The sequence below is a fragment of the Haplochromis burtoni genome, unplaced genomic scaffold (assembly GCF_018398535.1).
Source record: "Haplochromis burtoni strain Fernald_Lab_line unplaced genomic scaffold, NCSU_Asbu1 Contig_45, whole genome shotgun sequence".
NCBI lineage: Eukaryota > Metazoa > Chordata > Actinopteri > Cichliformes > Cichlidae > Haplochromis > Haplochromis burtoni.
In genome coordinates, this window is record NW_024582406.1 from 168992 (window position 1) to 185156 (window position 16165).

Genomic DNA, 16165 nt, shown 5'->3' on the forward strand with positions numbered 1-16165 from the left:
AGGAGAGGAGAGGAGAGGAGAGGAGAGGAGAGGAGAGGAGAGGAGAGGAGAAAAAAAGCAAAAGAAAGTAAGAGAGGAAGGAGAGGAAATGACACTAAATGGATATCCACTTGGTGTGCTCTCAGCTTGTGTAGGTGTTGAGTAATGCCTGATGTGCCCATGTAAGCAAGCAGGAACTCATTTGAGTCATGATTTCTGAAGTAACTCTATTCAAGGAACAAAAATGGCAACAGGTGGGAGACAAAAATATGGGGTCTTGGAGATTAAGCAAGTTGCCAACACAGTTTAAAACTGTGCATCACCCTGATGATTACAGGGCTGTTGCCGCAAATTGCACTTTGACGGTAAATGCTTTCCATTTACTCCCGAACAGCTGTGCTACAGATGTTTTCCAGCTTGTTGTTAACACCTGACAAAGGTTATAACAACAGTGAGCTACGAAAGGCAGAGAGCGCTGGATTTAAGCTTTGAAACTTTGTCCCTGTGTTTAGTTTAACTTTAACTGTGATAAAGCAGCAGGCTTCCTCTCACATACTGTGGTCATTCCAGAAGGAGTGCAAATTTGTTACCTAAGTGCTGAAAGTGTTGTTTGACCTGAATCTGAGCAGAATGTGTGATTAATCTCAGTAATATATCGAAAATTCTCATTTTAAAATCATAATTATAATAATAATCATATTTTACTGCAAATCTTTAATTTGATATTCCTGAACTTCCAACTTAATGATGCAGTATGACTGAGCATATGGTGTGTTCACTATTGGACTATTATTTCAAAGTAACAATGATCAGCGAGTTAATACAGATACGTCTATACATTTTGTAGCTTTGCCTCTGTACACTATCAGAGTGATTGCAGATCAAATGGTCAACGCAGACTTTCAGCTTTAATTCAAAGGGTTTAACAAAACGACTGCATTAACTCATTACTAATAATCGCAGTATCTTAGCTGTTCCTAGGACTGCGCTCTTCTGGAGATCTTGGGTGTTGTTCCTGGGATCTGCTGGAGCCACTCGCCCTGGGGTCTTGCCTGGTGTGATAGATGCTCAGAGCTTGTGCCTGTGCTTCCATGATCAGTGCCTCTGTGCTGTCTTTAAGCCCAGCTTTGTCCAGGCACTGGTTGGATTTCTGGATGTCAGCCACCTCTGCCGGTGATACTTACCATGCAGGGCTCTGTCCTTCCATGATGGTTCCTCCTCTTCCTCGGGTTTCTGCAGCTTGAAGTATTCACTGCGCACACAGTCAGTCGTGGCCATCTTCCTGATGTTCGATGTCTCATCCTGGACTGTGGTTCTAGCACTCATTAGTCCCTGGCCTCCTTCCTCCTGCTTAGTGCACAGCCTCAGGGTCCTGGGCTATAAACCATCCATGCATGGTCAGGAGCTTCCTTGGCTGCTGATAGAGATAGCGGCTTCTATCTCCTCCTTTAGCCAACTTATTATCCCTGCAGGGTAACTGATCACGGGCAGAGCGTAGGTGTTGATTGCCCGGATCTTGTTCTTTCCATTCAACTGACTCCTCAGGACTTGCCTGATCCTCTTCAGGTACTGGGTAGTTGCAGCTTTCCTAGCGGCCTCTTCTTGGTTCCCATTTCCCTTAACAGCACGGTCACTTTGTTGGCCTACCACTGTGGTCCAGACAGGAACAATTTAAAATCACATTTCTATTCACATTTGTACAAATATTAATGATCCTCCAAAAATGAATCCGACTTGCCTTCCTGAAATGTTATGACTTTTTATAACCAGAACTTCAGTTGTTTTGTTTTTTTTCTGCTTCTCAGTGAAATTCTCAATGTCTACTCAGCAGAGTGACTCCTAATTTTCTTCAGACATTCATGATTTCGAAACAGTGAATCATGATGAATTACAGTCATTATGATTCACTGACTGGACACCATAAATGTCTGTACAACATTACATTCTTCCTTTTCTCTACCATGATAATAGGCTATTTATGTTTTTGAGTTGAAAGTCCTAATATTGAACCGACTGTCATGAAATTACAGACAACTACAGGATACTTTGGGATACTTCTGTTTGTGACTACACCTGTAAAACCACTGTTGCTGCAGAGCCTCTGCACCCCTTCAGGAATAATTATAGAGGAGTAAACAGAATATATTTCCTGAAACACAGCAGAGTGGAGTTTCCAAAAATGAAAATGGAAACTAATATAGTTTCAGTCTGAGGGAAGCAGCAGACCTCAAACTCCCCTCAACAGTTTCAATGTACTTTTCAGACCTTCTTTTGTCTGTTTGCACGATTTAAAAGAAAAATCTCAGGAGACGTTTGCTAGTTTAGCTGCCTTCATGCAGAATCCGCATCACTATATCAGATATTAAACTGAGCAAAGCTGTTTCTATGGAAACCTTCTTCCTCCCAGTCCACCTTCACCCTTAGCTCCTCTTTAGGCCCCTCACTCCTCCGTGCTTTTCTCTAAGTCTTGCTCTCCTCCTCTTCTACCTAAATTATAGAGCAGGAGTCAGTGGAGGGGTGCTTCATTTCAAAATCTCCTCCTTTGAATACAGATGTGGGTGTTGCATTTGCTCAGATGAGAAACAAGGAGGAGGACGGAGACATGTTGCTATTAGGAGCAGCGACATAGAGATAAACAGAAGCTGGAGTCAAGGTTTCTAAAGTTAATAGACACAGCGAAAGCAATGAAACATTTCAAAAGCCAGTCTAAGAGGGCAAAGACTAAAACAACAACAAAAAAAAACAGGAAAAAAGAAAGTCCAATACACATAAAGTACACAAAAGCTTCACCAAAGGATTATTGCCACACAAGAGCAGGAAAAAGCACCAAGAAACTTGAATGCATTAGCATTAAATGGCAGGCACACATTAACATTCATAATTAGTTTGAATTAGACCACTGTGTAGGTCTGTTCCTTTAAGTATAATGTACTGAAATGCTAATATACACAATATAAATCTAAACCACAAATAAACAAAGTAGAATGGTTTAAACAAGGGGTGTCAATCTAACTTTATACAGTATGCTCCAGTTTGGTTAATTTAAGGGGGCCAGACAAGTTAACTGTTGCATAATGACCTACCTTTCTTTTAATGTAAAGGAACACAAGTAAGCATTCACATTTGTTAAGCTCACTATGTACAGCACAAGTGACAAACAGCTGTTTATCTTAGCTGTTTTTTTTTTTTACTTTCCGTGTGCAGTACTGTACAAAACTCTTGAGCCAAATCTCTTTTTTATATATATTTTGGGAAATAGCTGCAGGCAAAACAGAGTTTGCACAAATTTAACAAGCTTAAAAGTCAATATTTGGTGTGACCACCTTTATTAGCCAACACAGTCTGAACTCTCTTAGGCAGCTTTCGTGTCATTTCTTTAAGAAGTCTTCAGGAATAGTTCTCCGGGTTACTTGAAGGACCTTCAGTTCTGTTCTTTGGATGTTAGCTGCATTTTTTTTTTATCACTACATGATCACACACTTCATCAATAATTTTGACGTCCGGGCTCTGGGGAGGCCAATCCATGACTGATGGTGTTCAAGTTTGTGTTTTTTTTTATCCATGTGTGTTTTTACTGCATTGGCAGTCTGTTAGAGATCAATGTCATGTTGAAATATAAAGCCACTACCAATTAATGGCAGTGCTAATAAATTTAGCTGTATTTTGTGACAGGATATTGCTTGTTTAAGTGCCTACAATTTAAAGGTTATTTATTGGTTTATAGGGTATTTGCTAAGTTGTCTGTTATGTGTAGACACAACATGGGTTCATCTCTTGAGTTAGGAGCTATTTTACGATTTAACAAACAAAAAAGGATATCTCTAAATTGTCGGATACACGAGCTGGAGGTTGAGTGAAAACCAGTGTCCGAAGAAGAACTTTGAAAGACCTTCTGTCTATGTAGTAAACTTAAAAAACAAACAAATATTTAAACATTTAAGACATTAAAATCTCTCTGTAAAATCTCTAGCCTTTGGAGGGCCAGTTCTAGTCCACTACCCGCACGTTTAACAACTCAACTTTAAACCATCCAGTTGGTCTGATCCTTATAAGGTAGAAATACACTGCTATAAATATTTTTTCCCCCATATTTCAAATAAAAACAAACCTCTAGTGGACTGCTGAAACTTATATACAGTTAATTTTTAATTTCTAAAGACAATAACAGCCCTTAGTCACAGCTGGTGTCATTTCTACTAGCTGACAGGAGCCATTGTCATGGAGCATTGATGGTTTTGAACTGGATGCAGTTCTAGTGCAGTAGCTATGTGTGGCGAGAGAAAGAGAGGAGACAGAGGCTTGCAGACAGGATGATCCGACATTCACACCGTCCAGCAGAAGATGACCAGGCAGACAGACTCTCTGGGGCAGACCAGGCTGTGTGTATGTATAAATAGCTATTAATCGGGCCTGGGTGTCAGATTAGTTCCCATAACCTTTTGCTCAGCACACACTTGTTATGGGAGTATGGGTCAGCTCTGTCCAGGGGATGTCCTTTGTGGTACATTTGCTTCTATCATTCAGCCGATGAACATTCATCAATGTGTTTATAAGACTGGAACTAATGGACTAATATAGCATACATTAAGTTTTCTTCCATTTCTCCTTTAATTTGCTCATTGAGAACTTTTGCTTTCTCATGTTTCAGATTTTTAAATATGTGCGTGCCTCTGCTTGAGGATAACCAAATCAGAAAAAACAACCAGTGCCTCTGTGCTGGATGCTTCTGGGGTATATAAAGAAGCTATGTACTTTTCGTTGGTGTCCGTCGCCCCCTCATTTCTCTGCACCACCACTGATGTACTCTAAGTAGGCTGGAAGCATTTCCTGAGTAATCTAGGAGGTCTATATCACATGAAAATGAGAGGAGGATGTTGGATAGCGTGATGTACGCAAGGCCAGAATTCGGCTTCAGTTTGTAGGTTACGGTCAGAGGGAGGAGGTGGAGATTTTGTGGGATCATGTGGGATCAGAAACGCGGGATGGTGAGAAACAGTGTGTCAGTGATTCAGTGATACAGCTTTCCTCAGAATCAGGAGGAAAGGGGGCCAGGGTGAGGAACTGTCAGAAAGCAGTGAACACACAAAGAGGGTGGAGAATATTTTAAAACACTGATAAGTAAGAGTAAAATGTTTCAGGTCACTTTACAATCTAGTCCGGTTCTTTAGCCAAATAAAAAGAAAGCACAAACATTGCTTCTTGGTGAACAGCCTAAAGCCCGGTGTCAAAGCTGCCCACTCATCTTCACTTCATGTTCATGAGACATATACAGTTCTGAAGCAGACAGACTCCTCATCTGCAAAAGGATGAACACCATTGGCACAGACTTAAACAGTCCTGAAGTGCTTTACGCATTTCAGCGTTTCATAAGTTGGTAATTATTTGTTTTCTGTTCCATTGTGTGCCAAACTGAGCTGACATTTAGTTATGAGGCATTAGCCTTTTTCTTTTGTATCTGAATTTCTTTAGAAAACACAAAGAGAAAAACACAGTGCAACTCTAGAAGACAAAAAAATACATTTTTCATGTTTCCAAATTATTTCTTGCCAACTGTGAAACAGAAGTGGGAATCAGAGCTATTTTTTGCAGGGTACATTTGCTCACTCATTTTTTTATTGTTAAAAAATATCATATAATAGTTTAGTAATCTTTTTTTTTTCATCTTGAGTTTTATTGAAAGCTTTTATGGGGTTTTTGTGATATCAGTGGTACAGTCATGTGAAAACAAAAGCTTTCACAGGACTAGGTGAAAAAAAGTAAGTGAAAAACTAAGTGTACACTTGCTGCTTCTATAGGAATTAAGAGGTTAAGCAGCAGCCAGGAGGTGCTAATCAAATCCACTTGATTCACTGATCATCCAAAAGTGGGAGTACCTCTACAAAAGCAGAGGTTTTGGGAGTTTGCTGAGCATTCAGGTGTGTTAACTTGCAACTATGCAACTATCTTTGCAGGAGTGGACATTCAACACAAAGTCAGACAATACAAGGTTCAGAGATGCTGCAGAAACCCACGAGCACCACAAACTCCACAGCCCTCAGTTAGCATGTTAAATGTTAAAGTTCATCACGATGCAAAACACTAAAAAACTTGCTGCGAGGAGAAAGCTTCTTCTCACTAAAAAGAACATGTCAGTACAGCTCAGGTTTGCACAGCAACATTTAAATAAGCCATGAGACTTCTGGAACAATGTCTTTAGGACAGACAACACCGAATTGGAGATGTTTTCCCACAATGAACAGCACCATGTTTAATTAATATCAGCACAGACCCCCTCAAACCATCAAACACCGTGGTAGTGGTGGTGGTGATAGAGGGATGTTCATATGGGCTTGTTTTTCATTCGTAGCATCTGCCCTGGAATCATGGAGTTGACCATAAACTTCTCAGAATACGTAATAAATATTGTCTAATGTGAATCCATCTGTCCAATGCATGTATTTGTACACTAGCTTTTAAATGGGTAAGTCATATGATTTATTATTATAGATCCACTGGTGAAGTTAATAAAAGACAACAAGCAAAATAATGCAGTTTGTTTGGAAAACACATTTCAGACAACCAGGAGATTCATTCAAACAAATTAAAAGGAAAACCATTTTAAATAACACCATTAAATACATTTAATTATCCTATAGAGAAGGCGTGGCTCATTAATTTTCCCCAAGGAAACACAATTATGGCCTAATTGGAGCATCTACTCTTACCAGCAGCACTTTATAAAGAGACAAAATGAGTCCTGAGCAACTAAACTGAGTTTAGTTTGTTGGAGCAGCCCTCCACAACAGTGCCAGTTTCTCATCTGGTAATTTTAATTCCCCACCTATGCTTTAGAGCAGGAATATCAGAATGATTTTACAATGGGCTACATACAGCCCGGTTTGATCTTAAGTGGGCCAGATCAGCGAAACTCCCTTTCCTGCAAGTGTAACCAATCCATGAGATATCCTAATATAAGAAATAAATTTTAACAATGCATCTCAGTTTTTCCCAGCGATAAAGAAATGCTGCTGAACTCACTGCCCAAAAGAACAAAAAACAAAAAACAAAGTTGTACAGTAGATAATGAAAAAAAAACATGTACTTTTTCATATAATTGTTTATGTATTACTTAATTAATTACTGTGTCTTAGTATGAATGACCATGAAGGAGGTTATTCTGTAGGAAAAGCTGTAACAGTTAATAACAGACAGTAAGTCCCAAATTTGCCCTCCTTCACATTTTCCAAAGCTGGGCACCAGTGTCTGACACTCCTGCTCTCGAGGGACCATTTCCAATAACGAAACACCATATAGATAGGTAGATAAGTAGTTTGTCGCCATCTGCTGTGAAATCAGTGCATTGCAGGATGTCTTCCATCAAGTTCGCCATAGAAAGTCGGTCATTACCGGGAACAACCTTCAAAATAAAAATAGTTATGGATAGTGAAAGAGCTAATAATCACCCAGAAGTCAGAAGTCAGTGTGTTGAACTTAGTATTGAAAAGAAAAAAATCAGTAAATGTACTAAAGAGTGTTTTCTACAGTCATTGGGCTAAACTCTCAACGAGCATGCGCTTTAACCAGCACAAGGTTTTACTTTGAAAGTCGTAAGCCGGAAACAGATATATTTAGCTCTGTAATGAATCTATGACGGCGAAGAGCTGAGCTATCAGCCACGTCACCTCCTCGGAAGCGGTTTTCCTGTCTGTCCACGGCACACACGGATCTGTAAGCGGAATCCACGGAGTCTGTGTCTAGCGTCACGCGCACAGAGAGTGAGCCGTCCGACCGTGACCGCGCAGCTTGTCGCCTCTCTGCCCACGCCAGCACAGCACCCCTTTGGCGTTTTATGAGCAGTGACTGCCTCCTGAGGACGTGCAAGGCCCGTGAGGAGTTGCATTAAGGTTTTTTGCTTAACCATGAATATCTTCCGTCTGGCGGGTGACGTGTCACACTTGGTGGCTATCATCATCCTGTTGCTGAAGATATGGAGGTCCAAGTCGTGTGCTGGTAGGTTGACACTAGCAACACAGTGTGGGTGCTGTGCGATCATATCAGTGCATTTGGGCTGTTATGATTTTTCATCCGCGCTAAAGATGTATGCGTGTGGCTGTGGTGCACAAAAACAGCCGTGCCACAATGAAACTTCTCTTATCTGCTGTGTGCATTAAGGATGGCATTTGCATGGCGCTGATTGTCCTGCGCCAGTGGAAGCTACGTGGCAATGATAACAAAGTTAAGAGCAGCCTGCTCGACCAATCATACAGCTTTGTTTAAAGTGAGAGAGCTGCACAGCTGAGTTGCAGAAGAAAGAAGAAAAAAAAGGAAACGTTTAACTTCTCTGTTTCATCCTCTCACTTTTAATTTCTCTCATTTTATTTCCATTACAGGCATCTCTGGGAAGTCTCAGGTGCTGTTTGCGATTGTCTTCACCACCAGGTATCTCGACCTGTTCACGGTCTACATTTCTGCTTACAACACGGTCATGAAGGTAAATTTGTAGGTCACACCCACACACAGTCACACACACATTTCCCTGTCAGATTACCATGAGCTGAATGACCGCCATAAGTTAGAGTCATTCATTTCTTGTACCAGCTGTGATCTCTGTGTGTTCACTAACACACACATATATATATATATATATATAGATAATAAACACAAAGCAGGGATGTTAGCAAAATAAGCAAAAGCATCTTGTAGTGTTTCACAGTGTCTTCAATTAAGTTCACTTTTCCTGATCAGTGTTTGGCTCCGCCCTCAGGTGGTGTTCCTGGCTTTGTCCTATGCTACAGTGTACTTGATCTACATGCGCTTCAGGAACACGTACGACTCTGAGAACGACACTTTCCGCGTGGAGTTCCTGCTGGTCCCAGTCACCGGGCTGTCCTTCCTGGAGAACTATGCTTTCACCCCAATGGAGGTAAAGGTGTCTGTCAGAAATGTAGAGCTCCCTCAATTAAAAACAGCTTTAAAATTAACACGCACCCCTTTGCCTCCAGATCCTGTGGACCTTCTCCATCTTTCTGGAAGCAGTGGCCATAATGCCACAGCTCTTCATGATCACCAAGACCGGCGAGGCGGAGTCCATCACCACCCACTACCTGTTCTTCCTCGGCCTCTACAGAGCCCTCTACATCGCCAACTGGGTGTGGCGCTATCACACAGAGGGCTTCTTCGACCAGATCGCGGTGGTGTCCGGCGTCGTGCAGACCATCTTCTACTGCGATTTCTTCTACCTCTACGTCACAAAAGGTGAGTAAGAACACGATCATTCGCTGCTACGCTACAGGGCCGAGTCTAGGTGGGATCCATTTACGTTGGCAGGACGCCACGCCAGAATTATGTTTGAGTAATCATCCGATATTTGCAGCGTTATTATTAGGGTTATCGGCCTTGCCTGTTTTACTGCACTTTCTGTTCTGCTGATATAAAACAGCATGCAGAAGTAATTTGCAATGAAATCTAGCACACAGCTATGCTCTGTGACTGAAAGAGAGCTTCTGCTCAGATTGTTTACCTGTCGAGGGAGGATATGTATCCTTAATGCCAGCTGCTGTAGGTTGCTCTAAAGTGTTTGCTCACCTGCTAAACAAAGGAGTGGGGGAAGCTAAAAAACACTCCCTCACCCTCGCTGTGTTCTCACTTTTTTCTTTCTCATCCGTCTTCCTTCAGTGCTTCGGGGAAGAGGAAAGATGACCCTGCCGATGCCGGTTTAAAACGGACCCCTCCACCACAGCCCTCCACCCTTCTGTGCCTGCCACGTATCGGCATCTGAGAGTAGATCCTTCAGCTGTATTTGTACTTAATGATATAACTGGTCTGTGATTGTAGTTTAGACCATTTTTTTCTTTCTTCTTTTTTTGTCTGATCGGTTCTTTGGGTTTAAGTCTGTACATTTGCAGGAGTTTACATGGTTGTTTTCTTAGTCCATAAGATGCAGGTGCGACACTGGAAGTGTGTCCCTAATATGCACCAGGCAAGTGAGCAACAGCAGTACAGAAGCAGTATTTGTGCACGCTTGTGGGGGTTTTGTTTTTTGTTTTTCTTTGGAAGCTGAGGGTGACTGTGACTCTGGAGGTGCTTACATTACATCCTGAACAATCAAGAGTATTTTGAGCACAAAAATGTAGCTGCAATGTTTTTTGTACAGCACTCAGGTGGACTACACGTAATTCTCTTTCAGTATAAATCCTTCACATTTCACATAGTCTTTAAAAATATGGTAGTGTTTGTACATTTGTGCTCCCCGATCTTTTTACGGCGTGTTGTCCTCTTTCACTCTGTGCTGTTAGACACTCCCTGAATAGGTCACTGCGTTGTATGCAAACCATTTCCTTTCCTCACTGCCAGCTGCAATCTGATGAATCCCTTCGTCATCTTTTGTGTGTCAGTGCATTTGTACAGAAGAGGAAAAAGGGCTAAAATATGTTGTCACTTGTTATATGAAGCCAAAGACGGATAAGGTAACTGCTGCAATGTTTTAAACAGTTCTTCTTTTTTTTTTTTTTAAATCTTCCTGTGTTGTTACCTTAACCAAATCACGCCATTGTGTCGGGGGTGGAAATGATGGGAAAAATGTTTTTTAATGTATTGTATCTGTGTAGCGAACTAACCTATTTTTGACAAATACAAATGTGTGAAGTCATAATAAGATGAACTGGACTTTTTTTTTTTTGTGTGACTTTATTGTGCCGTGAGTTCGTATTTCACAGTATAGTCTAAGAGTGCGTGTGTGGTGCGATTGTGGTGTTGAACAATGGAAACATAATCACAGTTAAGTGATGCATCTGTAGGTTCTCATTCATCCAGGTCATGGTGGTCTTGGGAGCTTGAGAAAATGGCAGCTTGGCTTTTTTAGGTCTTTGAAGATGCTTCGCCTCTCATCCAGGAGGCTTTTTCATCCCTAGAGCACCTGGTGCATGGTCTCGGCCTATAAACCACTGGTAGGGATTTGACCCCTTCTCTAGAGAAGCATCTTGGATGAGAAGCGAAACGTCTTCAAAACCTAAAGAAGTCCAGCTGGCCTTACATCAAGTGACTTGTCCTCACCACGTGGGCTTCGTTGTGTCCTGTCTCTTTGATTTACCTTTCAGCGCAGTAAAGTTTTTCTGTGTTTGTATAGCACCTTGCTTCCTTCTCTCACGGCCCCTCCCACTGCTTTCGCAGCCGACCTGACAGAGAGCGGAGACGCAGCCAGAGCTGCCACTTTCTCCACCACCTTCGCCTTCTTCACAGCTTTCCCTTTCCCCTTGTCCTTTCCCATGATCCCTGCCCCCTCCGCAGCACCTTTCCCCAGGGCGGTCACCAGCTCGCACCAGAAAAGCCTCTCCGCTCTCTTCCGGGCCTCCTCTTCCTCCCTTCTCCTCTCCTCATCCTCCCACTTCTTTTCCAATCTTGGCAGCCGCCCCTCTGTGACCTCAGCCTCTGTCTGAATAGACTCCACCACGTGCCCAGCTTCACCCAGAATCCTCTCATGTGCCTCCCTTATGGCACCTTCAGCCTCCTTCAGCATCTCCTCGCTGTAGCAACCGCCTCCATTCTTAGCCACAATTTGATCCACCTTCTCCAAAAGTTGCATGACTTGATGTGAACATTCATCTGTTTCCTCCTGCCTGCTGTTATCAAAGACGTGATATCCTCCATGGCAGCTGCTGACAAACTCAGACAGCTCCTGGCTCTGCTCTAGAAAGTCCTCCAGGCGTTTCCCCTTCAGCTGGTCACCACAGGTGAACAGCACCATCGTAAACCTCATTACTCCAGGCCCAAATCTAGCTTTGATCCACTCAAAGGCCTCCCTCTCCTCATGGGTGAACCTGCCGAGCTGCAGTGTCACCAAGAAGGCGTGGGGTCCCGGAGAAGAGAAACCAACACACTGTCCCACCTCTGCCATAACCTCCTGAGAAGACAGGTGTGTGTGGAAGAGCCCGGGAGTGTCAATGACAGAGATACTCCGCCTTCCCACTATCCCGCTCTGTTTCTTGCATCGTGCGGTTACAGAACAGGGGGACACGTCCACCAGGAACGCAGACCTTCCCAGGATGGTGTTGCCAGAGGAGCTTCTGCCTGTCCCGGTCCGGCCCAGCAGAACGATTCTCAGAGATTCAGCCTCTGATGTGGGGGCTGATGCTTCACTGACTGCCAAACAGAGAGTCATGTGTGTGTCATAATTACCTTTGACATTAATATAATGCATGCACATCCAGGCAACATATATAATATTAAATCATGTAGGCACATTTACATTTCAAAGGGTAAGTGATTTGATCGTTCACAGCTTGCTAATCCAAAGTAATGCAACACAAGTGTAATGGCCATACCTTCATGTGACGCAGCACTTTCAGATGACGACATTCTGATGGAGAAACTGTAGTGAAGCCTTCAAAATGTTTTTTTAAAAATCGCTGAAATCCTGGAGAGAGACAGAGACTGGCTGTGTCTGAGATACGCTCGTGTTTCTAGATCATTTGACCGCAGAGTGCTTCAATGCAGCTGCAATCTGTGGTGGAGCAGAGAGGCGCTGCTTGCACACTGCCACCCTGACGCACAGTGTAACCAAACCCACAAAAAATGATAACACGAGGGATACGTGTTAGCTTGCAGTGAAAACTGCAGAAAAGTGTTATTAACGGAGCTCTGTGACAATACAATGGCCAACACGAGTGAGAAGAAATAATTCGATCTTTTGATACAAATTTAATGCTGTTGTTTCAAACTGTGACCACTAGATGGCAGTGAATCCTCACATAATGAACGCATCAACGTCAACTTCACCAAAAAGACAGAAATACTATTTCCGTCTATTAACAATTATTAGAATCTCCTAACGTAACGAAACTAACAAAAAGCCTTTAGTTCTTCAGGGCTAATGGTGTTTTAAGTTATCCTCACCAGTCTCCAGACCAAAGTCACACTTTTGGCAGACTCCAAACATTTTTATTAATAATAGAAACATTAAAGAAAAATGTTAAAACTGGGAGAATTAACCATATTAAGAAAAATATTAGCTCATTTTGAGTTTGGTGGCAGCAACATGTCTCAAAAAAATTGGGACAGGGCCATGTTCCTTATCGTGTAGCATTTCAGCACTAGTCTGTAAACATCTGGAAAGTGAGGAGACCAGCTGTTTCCCCCTTTTTGTCTGATATGTGATTCTAGCTGTTCTACAGTCCTGGGTCTTCTTTGTCATATGTTTTGTTTCATCAGCATGTTCAGCACCCGAGTCTTCTTTTACAAAGATGTTATAATAGATGCAGTATGTAGTTTAGGATTGCATATGCAAGGCCTTCCCAACAAAACATGTCATCTGGATGGGACCATATGGTGCTTTTACAGATGTGCAAGCTGATGTACCATGATACAATCAGAGATGCAGGCTTTGAACTGAGTGCTGATGACAAGTAGGATGGTCCTTTCTTTTCAGTCCAGATGTGGTAGTCCATGTTCACCAAAAAAATGTTAATTTTGTTTTTTCTGACTGCAGAACAGTTTTTTTTCACTTTGCCTCAGTCTGTTTTAGATCTTTGGCCCCAAGAAGACAGTGTTTCTGAATCATGTTCACATATGGCTTCTTCTTTAAATAAAGTAACCTGCATTAGTGGATGCCATGATGAACTATGTTCACAGACTACTGTGAACTTCAGACTTCTGGACACGTCTCTGAGCTCATGCAGTGATTTCCATGACAGAAACATCCCTGTTTCTAATGCAGTGCTGCCCGAGGGTCCAAAGATCACAGAGATCTTCTACTGATTCTCAGCCTTGTCCCTTGAGCAGATTTTTCTCCAGATTCTCTGAAACTTTCTATTTTATGTGCTGTTATTATGAGAACATTCAGAGTTTTCACAGTTTTACACTGAGGAACATTATTCTGAAATTATTCGAACCTCTGCCCCCCAAAGGTGCTCTTAGATGCGAAATGCTCCTCCAGCTGTTTCTTACTATGACTTCATTTTGCAGTCTTTTGTTGCCTCCGCCCAACTTTTTGCTACGTATTGCTGCCACCAAATTCAAAAGTGCCACACTTTTTTCTGAAAATGCTCAGTTTAAACACTTATGTGTGTTTAATAGGTTTTCTCTGTGAGTGAAATATGGGCCAGGAAGTTGCAAATCTTTGCATTGTTTTTATTTACATTTTAAACTACCTTTTTGGACGTGGAGCTTTGGAAAAGATCTGAAACTCTGAACATTTTGATTTAATTTTGATTTATTTGAAATGGACTGTGCTTATTCACAAACAGCAAAATAACTAAATAAGCCAGAGTTAGCCCTGTGGTGTAAAATTTCCTCCCTTGTCTTTTGCCACTTAAAGAGAAACCTAAACTGCAGGCCACAGATTACACAATAAATACATGACACCAAAACAGTAGCAATGAAGTCATTTAGATGAGCTGAGATGAGTTAAGAGCGGCCTATTTATTGAAATAAAAGATATTTCAGTAACTACTGTGAGCCCTGCTGTGATAAACACAACAAACTGCAGATCTGAGTGTGACAGGATAAATAGTTTTGATTGTTTTCACTTTACTTAACATTTCTCTTATTATTCATTATTGCATTGCATCCATGTTCCAGCCAGTTGTAAACATCAGAAAAGCATGAATCGAATGCCAAAACTCGCATATTAGCCACAAATTGAAGAGAGTTTTAATCATTTATGACCACTAGATGTCAGTAAACAGCCATCTATGGTCCATCATCTTCAGAACAAACACCAGTTCACTCTTCTTCCATCTAAAAATGTATCAAGTTACCAAAGGGGGCAGATTCCCCTCTGTATGGTCAGGTCGACCTGATATGACTTTTCACCATCCCAACACTTTTCACCTCCTCACACACATACTGAGCATTTAAAGCACAAGATCAATGATGTGACCAAGTTTCCTCTGATACACATTAAATACCATAAATGCTTTCCCATTAAATTACACAGGGGGAAAAAATTTCTGCTTTGATCCCACCTGTAACTAATCAAAGTTTGTCAGAGCCGGCTCTATCTTAATAAGAATTTGAACATCACGCTGCTGTAGTCCTTTATCTGCTCTTTTAAGACGAATGATTTCGACACATCAGTGGGGGGGGACATTCTCAGCAGATCGCTCCACTAGATTGTATTGTTAAACCAAATACCATTCAAAGCTGATGTTTCTACGCCTTCGTTTTATCATAAAGGGATGGGGTGGGGATGCGATTAAAATACCAAGCTGCTTATCTCAAGTCAAACTCCGCGCTCCTCTTTGTTTAATTAACAATCTGTGTAAGTGCACCATCTTCCAGCATCAAATGGGCGCTTGAAGTCATTCTGAGTGATTTGAAATTGCATTAAACTATGATGGATTTCCAGCCTTAACAAGTACAGAGTGAGATAACATGTCAAACAAGCAGGAGTGCATTAGCAGCTGTCAGAGAGTGCAGGGGCTTTTGAAATCAGACATGCAGGCATTGATTTTCTCCTAGAAGTGAGGACATGTAGGAGATACAAACGGCCTCTAAATTCATTTATCTGGATGTTTGGGATGTTTAGATGTCATTTCATTAATAGTATATTCATTACTACAGCTCGTTTATGAGGTCGCACGCTGATTCAGCCTCTCAAGGCTGGCTAACCGACTCAAGCATTTGTATTTTATGCCTAACATATTGCACTTCCATAATAGTATTAACTGTGGCAACGCACAAAGAAGTTTAATTTGAAAAAGCGTCTCATTAAAATGGCCATATACTGAAAGACGCCAAGCTGAAAGGCAAGACCATTATATCCTATTGTGTTCTTGCATTCCAATATGCTTTCAGCGCTCTCGTTCAGTTTGCCTCTCTGTGGTAAATAAACCAGAGAAACCGCTTCGAACCAAACCAAACGCAGCCGTAATTATTCAGTTACACATGCAAGTATGACAGCTTTTCTTAATCTGCCAAGCAAATGCTTCCATTTGACTGAATTGTGGGAATTTAATGGGTTTGTTTACAGCTCCGACAAGCAGCAGCGTGGATGTTTTTGTGCTGTAGTGAATAATGGGTTTTCAAGTCATAACAGCAACAATATAGCTTAATTTTTCCACCTAACAAGGTTAAATGGACTCTATATTAGAAAAGATAAACTAAAGCCAAAGAAATGTGCAAAAAAAAAGGGAAAAAATCCACACAGCCTCCTTTTCATTTCCCGTATTTTCCATTATCTTGGGTGTGACAAGTGTGCGATATGAGCTTG

At 41.7% G+C, this 16165-nt stretch overlaps 2 protein-coding genes across 2 annotated transcripts; one reads left to right on the forward strand and one right to left on the reverse strand.

The window, feature by feature from the left end:
* The first annotated feature begins 7585 nt into the window (after positions 1-7585).
* kdelr3 (KDEL endoplasmic reticulum protein retention receptor 3) lies at positions 7586-10609 on the forward strand. Its single transcript, XM_005940725.3, has 5 exons — positions 7586-7968; positions 8349-8449; positions 8723-8881; positions 8961-9213; positions 9634-10609. Exons 1-5 carry the CDS (start codon positions 7878-7880, stop codon positions 9675-9677), a joined length of 648 nt encoding a protein of 215 aa, XP_005940787.1. The 5' UTR covers positions 7586-7877; the 3' UTR covers positions 9678-10609.
* On the reverse strand, positions 10397-16159 carry LOC102306557 (GTPase IMAP family member 7). Its single transcript, XM_005940724.2, has 2 exons — positions 12279-16159; positions 10397-12096 (listed from the first exon to the last, which is right to left on the reverse strand). Exons 1-2 carry the CDS (start codon positions 12310-12312, stop codon positions 11051-11053), a joined length of 1080 nt encoding a protein of 359 aa, XP_005940786.1. The 5' UTR covers positions 12313-16159; the 3' UTR covers positions 10397-11050.
* Positions 16160-16165: the final 6 nt, after the last annotated feature.

Bases quoted from the DNA above. Each gene is read 5' to 3' on its own strand.
- kdelr3 (XM_005940725.3), top strand. From the start codon at position 7,878: ATGAATATCTTCCGTCTGGCGGGTGACGTGTCACACTTGGTGGCTATC. The intron at 8,450-8,722 runs GTAAATTTGTAG...CTCCGCCCTCAG, and splicing joins CTTACAACACGGTCATGAAG to GTGGTGTTCCTGGCTTTGTC. The intron at 8,882-8,960 runs GTAAAGGTGTCT...CTTTGCCTCCAG, and splicing joins ATGCTTTCACCCCAATGGAG to ATCCTGTGGACCTTCTCCAT.
- LOC102306557 (XM_005940724.2), bottom strand. From the start codon at position 12,312: ATGTCGTCATCTGAAAGTGCTGCGTCACATGAAG. The intron at 12,097-12,278 runs GTATGGCCATTA...TCTGTTTGGCAG, and splicing joins AAGTGCTGCGTCACATGAAG to TCAGTGAAGCATCAGCCCCC.